Below are 12,492 nucleotides of genomic sequence, written 5' to 3'. Positions count from 1 at the left end.
TTCTTGTCTAAATGCATCTTATCTTGTAGGTCCAACTTCTCGTGCGACTGTATGGTGGGCTAACCCTATACAATGTAGACAAATGAACACACCGAGCAATTCCATGAAAATCATAAGTTAGGCGATGGAGATAAGAAAATACCCAAGTCACTGAATATTCCTTGGATTCTAGTCGAATAAACCGTTAAGAAATGGAAAGAGTGTAGCACAGCTGTAAATCTGCTTAGAGCAGGTCATCCCCAAAATCTGAGAAGATGGGAAATAGAAAGCTAATTAAAATATAAAACACACATGACATCTCAGCTGGAGTTTGCTGGTCTGAAGTCAGCTGGAAGAAGCTTCGAAAGTCTGATGAGACCAAGCTTTCTTACAGTCTATGGCTGGGTACTGCAAATTATCAAAAACGCACCATATTTTGAAATCTAAAGATCAAGAGACAAGCTAGAAAATATAATAAACAATGAATTCCAGGCATAAAATCTTTCATAAAGCCAAGAACTTCCCAAAATACAGTATGCACAGTTAAAGAAAAGAAAGAAGAGGCATACATAAAATTGTATTATTTATGGAATACTTTTTGTAAATAACCTGAATAAAATGATACAGAACCTTGCTGTTAGTTGCATGCTCATGGCCTGTGTCTGTCACAATTGTTTTGTTTTCTCAGAACCAAGCCACCTAGATACAGTCGGAGAGTCAAGACCTGAGCCTCAGACATGACACTTTCTTTCGTTCCTGTAGCACCAGTCTTATTTAATGAACCTGATGTGCTGTGTTCACATCTGTTTATTTCATGAAGTAAAATAACCTTCAAAAGTCATGGCATATGGAATTTGTTCCTGTAATGCTTGAATGTTTTGTCCTCTGCCATCTAGTTAGTGGTGTGTGTGGTTGATTTTTGATTAACATTAGGCAGTAAGATAACAGAAATTATTTTTCAGGGAGTAGGTGCCTCCTGAAAAATACATTGACCCCAACAGATTCATGACTTTTCTTTTTTTATACAATATCTTCTGTTACAGAATGGTGTTTCCTTCATTGCCTGTTATTGGTCATGATACACACAAGTTGCATGGTAGATTACTGTCCATATCATTCAACTCAAAATAGAAGTTCCCAAGTCATATAATGATGTCTCTTCTCCACACACAAGTTCTCTTTTGGTTCCTGAAATAGACCATGTTGGAGGTAGCAATGTTATTCAATCGAAGCACAGGTTGACTCGGGTGGGAGGGTTCCTTATTTTGAAACTACATTTTGTTATTTGACAGATTTTCTTCAATGCCTAAAAAGAAAGTAACATGGTGGTGTTTTTGCATCACGGGCCAGCAGAACACAGTCTCACCAGATTTTGTGTGAAATAAGTAATAAGCTTCCCTCAATAATTTAAGGTATTATAAAAATGATTATAACAACCTCCAACTTTGTCTTCTTAAGTATTTGTTCCAATTTTAACCATGTACTCAATGTAATTTCTCTTTAAGAATTTTTTTTTTTTTTTTGCAGTATGTTAAATTGTGTTTGCACTGAGTGTTTCAAGCCTGTTTTCATTCATAAGGCTATAAACAACTGACCTAACAGGTTTACTGTTGTTTGTGTGTGTGTGTTTAGCAGTGATGACTTGAAGTCAAAAGCTTCTTATTCTTGGTATAAAAATAAAAGGGGCCTTTTTTAAATTGCGTATTTATACATTTTGCTTTAAGCTTTTCCCACTCAAGACTATGGAGTTGGTGAAGTGTTGGTGAAGAGCGCTCAGCAGGCTCCTATCAATTATGGAGAATCCACTAAACAGTGTCATCTCCAGACAAAAGCAGCTTCAGCGACAGACTGCTGTCACTGTACTGCTCCACTGACAGACTGAGGGGATCATTACTCCCCCAAACTATGCGACTCTTCAATTCCACCCGGGGGGGTAAACGTTAACATTATTCAAAGTTATTGTCTGTTATACCTGCATTTTTATTACTCTTTAATTTAATATTGTTTTTGTATCAGTATGCTGCTGCTGGAGTATGTGAATTTCCCATTGGGATTAATAAAGTTATCTATCTATCTATCTATCTATCTATCTATCTATCTATCTATCTATCTATCTATCTATCTATCTATCTATCTATCTATCTATCTTCCACATCTGGGAAAAGCCATCAGCAGCAGTCCACATGTCTGTCCATCCATCCATTATCCAACCCGCTGAATCTGAACACAGAGTCATGGGGGTCTGCTGGAGCCAATCCCAGCCAACACAGGGCACACCACATGTCTGTGCAAAGTTTCATTTTCTTTAAAAGAATACACTAATCAAAAATTACACTGGTCTACAAAAAATATTTTTGTTTGCTTCTGGGAACTTCAGATCATCTGATCATCATTCAGAGCAACTCTTTATTAAGTTTTTTACACTGATTTCATATATGAAATCGGAATTAAGCTAGCACGTCAGGTTTTTGAAATGCACATCATTCACATTTTGACATTTTTATATTATACCTGTTTGTAGTAATGGTAGTAAAGTTTTTTATCGAGAAGGGAGTTTATAAAAATCCTGATATGATAGGCTTCAATGGGGACAAATGCTGAACAAACAGCCAACAATATGAAAACGTCTATGAAAAAAACTTGTGTTGCATAATCCACATGTTAGATATCCATTTGTTTGCTCACAACGCCCCAAACACATACTTTTTTTTTTTGCTTAAAATATTGTTAATTAAATCACTTCCAAAAGAATTATCTTGTTAATAACTGGGTCGCAAGTTCAAACGAGAACAACTTTGTGAACAGAGTGCCTGCCTCCCCAGTCATTTATTGATCACAAGTCCCACCCAGTAATAGCTTTTAATTGGCTGCCTTTCCACTGCAGGTCAGAGTAACACTGCAAAGAGACGTTGGGGAGAGGAGAACAATTAGGGAAGACAAGTGAGTGAAAACGTTATCGGCCGAAAGTATGCCTCGTATTTGTGCATATCCAAGGTGCTTCAATAAGCAGCTTCACAAACAGAAAAATAGAAATTTGGCGAATGAACAAGAGGAAAGACGGGACTTCAGTTCAAAGTATATATCGGCAGGAATAATTTAGATTCTGCACCACCATAATATATCACCCTACAGAGTCATGTACTACATTAATGGCTGCAAATGCAATTGTTGCATAAATTAAGATTTCCATGCCTCTGATTTTCTTAAAGTAGACATTTCTGACCAACCCAGTCTCGTTTCAGCCGTAACTGATCCTTACATTTTAGTGGTGTATGAGCCAAGTTTTGCATTAACATTTTTATGTTCTGTTAATTTGAAGATATGTTAAATGTATTTTGTAGATCAAGATTAGTTTTTGTATTAAGAATTGGGGTAGGTAATGATTCAGTTAAGACGAAAGGGTGCCGGGTTGCAGGGGTTAGTGGGAACTAGGAAGTACTGTAAGTTTGTGTAGGGATTGATAAAGCTCTGTAAACACAAGGTTTTCTTACTATGTCTGTGTTAAAGTTTCATGTTGTAACTGTGGAAATCTATCCATCCATCCATCCATTTCCCAACCCGCTGAATCCGAACACAGGGTCACGGGGGTCTGCTGGAGCCAATCCCAGCCAACACAGGGCACAAGGCAGGGAACCAATCCTGGGCAGGGTGCCAACCCACCACAGGTGGAAATCTATAACTTGGAAAATAAACATTGTTTGATCTACCTAAAAACGGCGTGGATAAATGTGAAACTCCAAGGACTGGACACGAGTGATTGCAGCAGCCACATGTTGTTTTGCACCAACAAGTGGGTTTCCTGCACAAATGCTGTCACTGCTCATTGAGGGGAGATGTGAGCAGTTAGCCCTGCTGCCTCCTCCTGACCAACAACTGTCCACATGGACACTTGGAGCTCTCTGCCCCCATCGCTGTTGACCTTCCTTTGAGCCGTCCCTCATATCCCAAAGGCACATGTGTTCTTTTAGCTTATGGTTTTAATCTGGTCTGAATTAAGTGGGCTCAATGGTGTATGGATGCTTTTGTGACAATATTATGTCTAGAAATAACTGATTGTGTGTTAGCCACGTTGTCTCTTTTTATCTAAAAAAACTAAACTTCATAAAGAGACAAATAGGCAACTTCTTAAGTCATTTTAATTCAATAAACACTAAGCAGTAAACAGCTGACAGCCTCAAGAAGATGCTTTCATGATGGCACACTAGTAGAGCTAACCCTCTGACCACTGCTAATGTAATTATCAGATCCATTTGTTAATGACTACAAGAGAGCAGAAGGCACTGTAAATAGCATACAGTTGACCAGAGTGCATATGCTGATCACTAACTGTTGGCCGTAAGTTTGCGTCCCTATTACTTGCCCAGAGAGTTTGGATACGTCATTGTTATTGTTTACATCCCTCCTCGGGCGGACGTGGAGACAGCGAGTGACATCATCCATTCTGCTGTTGCTAAGTTACAAACGCGGTGCTAATCGCTGGAGATTTTAACCATGTGACGCTGGACAAAACATTACCTGCCTTCTCCCAGTATATGGACTGTAACACCCGGGAAAATAAGACTATTGATTTACTGTATGCAAACATTAAAGACGCATACAGCGTCACCCCGCTGCCTGCACTTGGGAAAGCAGATCATAACCTGGTTCTGCTTCAGCCTCACTACAAACCAAGAGTGAGGGTCCTACCTACAACCACACGCTCATTCAGGAAGTGGTCCCCTGAGGCAGAGAAGGCTCTGAGAAAATGCTTTGGAACTACAGACTGGGATATTCTGCAGGGATCACATAGTGAGAACATTGAGGAGGTTGTTCTGCACTACTGACTGCATCAACTTCTGTATGGACATTGTAGTTCCAGTAAGAACTGTACGCTGCTATGCTAACAACAAGCCATGGATTACAAGTGACATCAAGGGCCTTTTGAACCAGAAGAAAAGGGCTTTTTAAGGACTCCCATCTCTGTCAGCTTGTCCCTAAGGAGCAGAGGCTGGATTGTGTTGAAGGCACTAGAGAAGTCTAGAAACATAATTCTTACAGCACCACTGCCTCTGTCCATCCTCCGCTCCCACCTTCTCCTGATATGTAAACTGCAGAGGGTCGAGGGCGTGTTGAACCTGTGGCCTCAGGTGGTGAAGCAGCAGCCTCTCCATGGTCTTCATCACATGTGATGTCAGAGCAACAGGAATGTTTTTTTATAGCAACAGAATAGCAATGTTTCTTTCTAAACAAAATCAGGAAACATAAAAATCTAACAAATACCTCCATTAAGAAAATAGTAATGGAAAAATACTTAAAGTGGCTGAAATATTCAGTATCATAAGATGCAGTCATTTTTCAGCTTCTGAAAACTATTTAGAAGTCAGGAAGTTGGAATCTGACATGCACTTGGAGATGGAAAGGAAAAAATGCACTCAACTCTGTCTTGTCTTGTGAAACTCCTGAATATTTAAACAAATAAATATAATTTTATAAATAGATGATTATAAGACAATTCACATAAAGGGTCCCTGATCTTCATGTTGCACCTATGAGTTTCACAAAAATACGACAATAATAGCATATATCCATCCATCTATCTATCTATCTATCTATCCATTCATTATCCAACCCACTATATCCTAACTACAGGGTCACGGGGGTCTGCTGGAGCCAATCCCAGCCAACACAGGACGTAAGGTAGGAAACAAACCCCGGGCAGGATGCCAGCCCACCGCAGGGCACACACACCAAGCACACATTAGGGACAATTTAGGATCGCCAATGCACCTAACCTGCATGTCTTTGGACTGTGGGAGGAAACCGGAGCACCTGGAGGAAACCCACGCAGACACGGGAGAACCCGGGAAGAGAACCCAGGTCTCCTAACTGCGAGGCAACAGTGCTACCACTGCACCACTGTGCCACCCAATAGCATATATATACTGTATATACACCATATATTGTAAATCAGGTTATCACTTGATAGATATCTGAAGTAAGCCAGTTTCTTACTAATGCAGTGTCATAAAGTCGCATCTGTTATGGGCAGAAACCAGTAGTTGAAAACCTAAAAAAGGAGTGTGCAGATCTCACCTGTTCATCCATTTCTGAACCAGCTTAACCCAGCTCAGTGTGGTGAGGGTACCGGAGCCTGGCTCAACAGAATTGGGCACAAGCAGGAACAAAGCTGAATGAGAAAGCACACTATAAAAATGCATGGATGGCTCATGAGACTTCATCTTGAGCTGAAGAGATCATTCAACCATTATAACTCATTGAAATAGGCACAGTGCTTGTTTGCCAGTCAGCTGTGACTGCTTATAAGGGCAGAAGGATGAGAAATGAATGGTAATTCTTTAAAAACACAAACACACCTGTCATGCAACATTCTTAAAGAACACCATTTCAAATATCATATTAGAAACACTCAAAAAATTGGTTATATGCATTCATTTATTCTTGTATTTTCTATTTTTCCATTCATTTACTGGAAAATTACATTTTATTTAAAGGTTGTAAGAATCTGAATCCTATTTAGGCAGCATAGGGAGCAGAGCGGAAAAAAACAGTGGGCCTGCGGTATTCAGTCACCTGCCTGTCTTTGGAATGTGAGGCAAACTGGAGTAAAAGGAGAAAACATACATGGATACATAAGGAATATGCACACTCCACACTAACAACACTCAGCTGAGATCTGAACCCCCGACTTAGGGTTTGATAGCCACCCATGACAAGGATTGTCAAAACTTAATGGTTTTTAAAAAGCCAACTGTAAAACCTCACTAAGGATTCGGTTACCTGGATAGACATCAACTTCCACTGCCTGAGAAGCACCACATGAAAACCATCCAGAGTCGCTCATCACAATGTCTTTTAGTATCAAGTAATGGATTCCTTTTTCGAGATCATGGATTACAGTTAGACGATTCCTGAACCGGTTTTCTTCAGCTTTGTACTGTCCTTGAGAATCAAAAGAGTATGTGACAGTTAGCGATCCGACTCCAGCACATTTGGGATATTTGGGGTACCAGATCCACATGAACGATTTATTTGTCATGGCACAAGGGATGAGCAAAATGGATCCTGATTTCACCACTAGAGAATGAAAAATAATAATATATGTAAATAAATTAGTACACAACATTACTGCATAAGGCTTTAACTCAGTAGAGATATGTGTAATCAAAAACTGAGGGTCCCAACCAGATGACATTGTACATAAAGCAAACTGGCTTATGCCATAGAAGTTAATACTTTAAAGATAAAATGGTGAATTACCTAAACTGATATTCCAGAACATCTGCGTTACGAAAAAAGTGTTAAACCAGCCAGTCTGACACAGACAATCATGCCGTTGATGAAATCACTGAGATCTCATTTTTCCCCATTCTGGTGTTTGATGTGAATATTAACTGACGCTCCTGACCTGTATCTGTAGGACTTTATGTATTGTGCTGCTGCCACATGTTAGACTGATTAGATAATTGCATGGATAAGCATGTGTACAGGTTTTCCTCAGTGAGTATATATTATATTTTTAGTATTTTTGGACCCCTCAGGACCACTGCAACCAGTCGTATGAGGGATGGAACTGCTCCTGGCCTCTAGCTCCTGGTAAGAAGCTGATTCTTCAGCCAGTCGTTGTTCCCGTCTGTCCTCCATGGTGTTTATAATATACATATTGTCACACATGTGCACCTAGGTGACACCTTTAGGGCTCTCACAAGGTAAGCAGTACCACTTTGAATTGAGAGGGGGTGCTGTTGCTAACACCTTCTCTTTTTACATCCAGAGTATTGAAGGGTGATACTTGGAAGATGGCTGGCATCAATTCTTATCCAGATCTGGAAGCCCCACCACATCTGAAAATGACAGAGCTCCTGCTCAGCTCAGCAGCACCAGGATCTATATTCCTGAACTTAAACTGAATCTATCTGTTTTATTTATTATTTTCCTTTTCTGACAATTAAATGGAGTTTACCAGGATGGTATATATATATATATATATATATATTTATGTACACTACTAGTCAAAAGTTTTAGAACACCTCAGTTTTTCATGTTTTTAATCCGGTTTAATCAGTTGAAATGCAATGAATGACCTAAAATGGTCAAAAGGTAAACAGTAAACTCCCAGAGGTTTAAAATTAAAGTTTAGGTTAGCACAAATAGAATATCATCCAAGTAGTACTTCAGAGGGTGTAGTAACACAGTCTGTTCCAACTCTGCTTTATGACAGACCAAAGGTTTTTAAGTAATCAACAGAAGTTGGGCCCCCCGTGCAAATTGTTTGCTTCAACTTTCAAGGCTTAATTTACTTTAACTGCTGCAGAACATCTGTAGGTTGTAACCTATTAGCTGTTCCCTGAAGAAAGCCCATTTGTAATATTCTGATATTTCCTTTTCTCAGTTTTTGCTAACCAAAATTTTAAATGTAAACCTCTGGCACTTTACTCTTTACCTTTTTACCATTTTAGGTCATTCCTTACATTTCAGTGGATTACATTTGAAGAAAAACTGGTGATCTAAAACTTTTGACTGGTTGTGCATGTACAGTAAATATAAACATGTACACACTGCAATACTAATTTAATATATTTAAGCCCATAAGTACATGGGGTGTATTTATAATATACTGTACCATGCTGTATGGAGTATAATATAATCACATATATAAAGAGACTTATTTAGAGACAAACACAAATGTTTCTTCTTTCTCTTTAGAGATAACTTGATACTTAGAAAACCCAGAAATGCAGTATGTTCAGGAGTATGGTTTTGGCAATTGTATTTTAAATTTCATAGAATTAAAACTATGGAAAATACAATCTGGTAACTGTCTTTATATCATATAAAGGTACAGTAACTTCTGGCAAATCCTTAGAATCACATCTGGGACCAGGGTGGCTCCCTGAATAGCCACAAGGTTTCAGCGCCTTTTGGCAATCCTTAATGGACTTGCACCCTTGAGGACTCACTAAATGGCTAGGCCTCCAACATGTATTCCAAACTCCTTCCTCTCTATTTTCAACAGCTTACAGCATAAATAGTAAATCAATCAAAACTTGACTTGATGTTATTTAGGAGAAAGTAGATGGTTATGATTGCCAAGCTTCATTGTGCTGGATGGTCTGTTCCTGTCAAAATTTTCAAATGTTCTAATGTGCTACAGTCTGCTGGATCTGAAGAGCTATGCTGGTGTTTTGCTCATTTCACTATCTCGTTTCTTTCTTTCTTTCTTTCTTTCTTTCTTTCTTTCTTTCTTTCTTTCTTTCTTTCTTTCTTTCTTCGACCAGAATTAAAATATCTTACTTCCACTCAGCAGCCCTTGTTTGTGAATACTGACTCATAGAGGAACATGAGAACTTGTGCTATTATCAAAATTGTTCACTATGGCAAGAGACAGAAATAAGTAGATTAAAAAATGAAAAGGTAGGTTCACAGCTCCTGGTGAGCCTTCCAAGTGCTACATCTGTGCACTTTTCAGCTTGGCAAATATCAAAAATTAGAATTAGCAATATGACATTTTGAGAGCAGCTCTCACCATCCCATTGTTTTAAAGAAGGTGATGTATTCTATTTTGTATATGTAAAATGATCTGAAGGAAGGCGGATGAGCTGTTATTCCCCAATAAACTACATTTATACTAAAGCATGTACATATAAGCTCCATAACTTACAGACATAAACGTATATATCTTCTGCATACATTTGAAATTATAGTTTCTTTTAAAATAAATAACAGTAAACACCAATTCACAAAAACAGCAAGGTTTGTTTCCCTGAGGTTTCCTATTAATTAAAAAAATTCCATGCTGCTAAAACAATGCTGCAGATTTTTTCTACACGACCTTTTGGTTTTGAAAGTATACACATCAGATATAAAAATCAGATTAATAGCAACCAAGAACTGAATATCTTATAATGGATCATACATAGTCTGATTTGATCTAATCTCCATTTTAACAAAACACTGCAGTAGATCTGTTAAAGTGACACACTGTGTTTGTCAGTTGTAAAATACTAGAAAGACAAGAAAATGCTTTTTGTCATACCTTCACTTGTGATGCATTTCAGAAGTACAGTCAGAGCAAGAAACGACCTCATACTGAGCAAGTGTCCCTCTGTATGCCGATGGGCTCTTTACTGTACTGCTGGGGAATGAACTGCCAGATGAAAGAGGAAGTTCACGCTAGACAAGGCTGCACACATACACATAAAGAAAATGAAACATTTGAGAAAGATGCTCTTGACTGAAGACGCAGATTGGAAATTGCAGAGGTGATGAAACTGAAAGGTTCACATAGAATGTAAAAAAATATTATTTTGTGCATTTGGATCAAAACAATGCCACAGAACATGTGCTGTACTTTTAGAGTATGTACAATTGTGCATTTGGATCAAAACAATGCCACAGAACATGTGCTGTACTTTTAGAGTATATGAACAGACCAAGAAGAGCCAGAAGAAATGTTGGAGTACCAGCTGGGTTACATTGTATATTTGCACAAAATAAAGTAACATAAAACGCAGTGCTCCTTTCGGCACAAATAAGGTCAGCTCAGGACAGTTGAGCAAAATTTTCTCCAAAATATTGTCCATTGATAAAGGCATGTTCAAAATGTGATGACACTTTCCAGGGATGGACCATTTTTATGGTGTCCAAAGTGGAAGGGGTGGGTCCAACTCTGGGAGCTGTGGGCGGGGCTAATCCATTTCCCTGGAACTACGGTTGAAATAGAAGATAGGGTTAGTGTCATCACACCCCTTGTCCCGGAGTGGCATCACTTACCTCACCAGAACCTGGAAAGTGGACCCCAGGCCACATGCATGACAAGTGCAAAAAGGTTTAGTGTTAGTAAACATGATCAGTACAGCACAAAATTCCAAAACAAAAGCATTTATTTCAAACTCACTTGCTTCTCTGTTGAAGTCAGAAAATAGTCGAATAATTGTTTTTTCATTGATCAAACTTAAAAGAAACCCATGCTGTGCATGGGCAGTTTTATGTAATTTGGGGGAAACTGCTGTGACATTAAGACAGTGACCAGCAGATTGCTCTGCAGATGGGAGAGGCCAGATACCAAATTGACAGAGACCTGTTCACACTACATCCTACCAGCTCGGCACGATTTAAGAATGCAGAGGAGACTTTCAGTTGAAGGAATAAATAAGAACCCCATATAAATGATAGTGTCTGGTCTTTGGTGGATTGGAAAGAGAGGGCACAACAGGGCAGGGAGAAGGCCAATCGGACACCCTGGCTATGCTACATGATGTGGGAATAACACAACGATAACAGTGTTAAGTGACAATAGCAACAACATTTATTTCTGTAACACATTTTTATACACAGGATGTAGCTCAAAGTACTTTACATAATGCCAAAGAAATACTTATAAGAAAATAAAAAACTAATTAAACTACATAAAAATAATGATGAATAAGCAGCAAAAAATAAGTCAATATTGACTTACATGACATAGATATAAAATTAGCAGAAAGGTCCTAATATATACAGTTAGGTCCATAAGTATTTGGCTAGTGAAACAATTTTCATAATTTTGTCTCTGGATTTGAAATAAAGCAATTAAGATGTGATTGAAGTGTAGACTTGCAGTTTTAATTTAAGGTGTTAAAGACAGCCATTTTTATGCCTACAGGGACTAAAAAGTATTCAGACAAACTAACATAATCATGAATATAACGATCATTTTCAATACTTTGTTGAAAATCCTTTGCAGTCAATGCCTTCCTGATGTCTGGTAGCCGTGGTCGTCTGCCAGTACTGGATTTCCTTTCCACTCTACGTTACTGCAGTTGTCTTCAGTTGCTGCTTGTTTGTTGGACTTTCTCCCATCAGTTTTGTTTTCAGCAAGTGAAATGCATGTCCAGTTGGGTTGAGGTCAGTTGATTGCTTTGACCATTGAGGAATATTTCACTACTTTACCTTCAAAAGCACTTGGTGTGCTTTCGCAGTGTGTTTTGGCTGACTGTCCATCTGTACTGTAAAGCATTGTCCTATCAGTTTTGAAGTATTTGTCTGAATCTGAGCAGATAGTATAGCCCTGTGCACTTCAGAAATCATCCTGCTACTTCTTCCTGCATTCATATCATCAATAAACACTGGTGACTATCTTCTATTGGTAGTCACACATGCCCATGCCATAACGCTGCCTGCACCATATTTCACAGATAATGTTGTATGTATGCTATAGATCATTAGCCATTCCTAACCTTCTCCATACTCTTATCTGTCCATCATTCTTTTTTTTTTTATATTTTCTGGCAAAATCTAATCTGTCCTTTCTATGCTTGAGGATTATTAATTGTTTGCACCTTGTGGTAAACCCTCTGTCTTGACATTCATGAAGTCTTCTCTTGATTGCAGACTTTGGCAATGATATGCCTGTCTCCCAGACAGCGTTCTTGGTTTGACTAAATGTTGTGAATTTTTTTTTTCTTTAAAGGAAAGAATTCTGTGATCATCCAGCACAGTTGCCTTCCATGATTGTTCAGGCGTTCTGGTGTTGCT

The 12,492-nt window shown here is 38.6% G+C and overlaps 1 protein-coding gene across 1 annotated transcript in view; it reads right to left on the bottom strand.

Moving 5' to 3' along the window:
* LOC114650521 (uncharacterized) overlaps positions 1-10,139 on the bottom strand; it is a 33,685-nt gene extending 23,546 nt beyond the window's left edge. The window contains exons 1-2 of the mRNA XM_028800195.2: positions 10,013-10,139; positions 6,757-7,053 (exon numbers count right to left, since the gene is read on the bottom strand). Of these exons, the coding sequence (XP_028656028.2) occupies positions 6,757-7,053; positions 10,013-10,064 (349 nt within the window). The 5' untranslated portion in view covers positions 10,065-10,139. The remainder of the gene's footprint in view (positions 1-6,756; positions 7,054-10,012) is intronic.
* Between the last annotated feature and the right edge of the window lie 2,353 nt (positions 10,140-12,492).

The sequence above is a fragment of the Erpetoichthys calabaricus genome, chromosome 1 (genome assembly GCF_900747795.2).
Source record: "Erpetoichthys calabaricus chromosome 1, fErpCal1.3, whole genome shotgun sequence".
NCBI classification, from domain to species: domain Eukaryota; kingdom Metazoa; phylum Chordata; class Cladistia; order Polypteriformes; family Polypteridae; genus Erpetoichthys; species Erpetoichthys calabaricus.
This window is presented reverse-complemented; position numbering and strand designations above follow the sequence as displayed.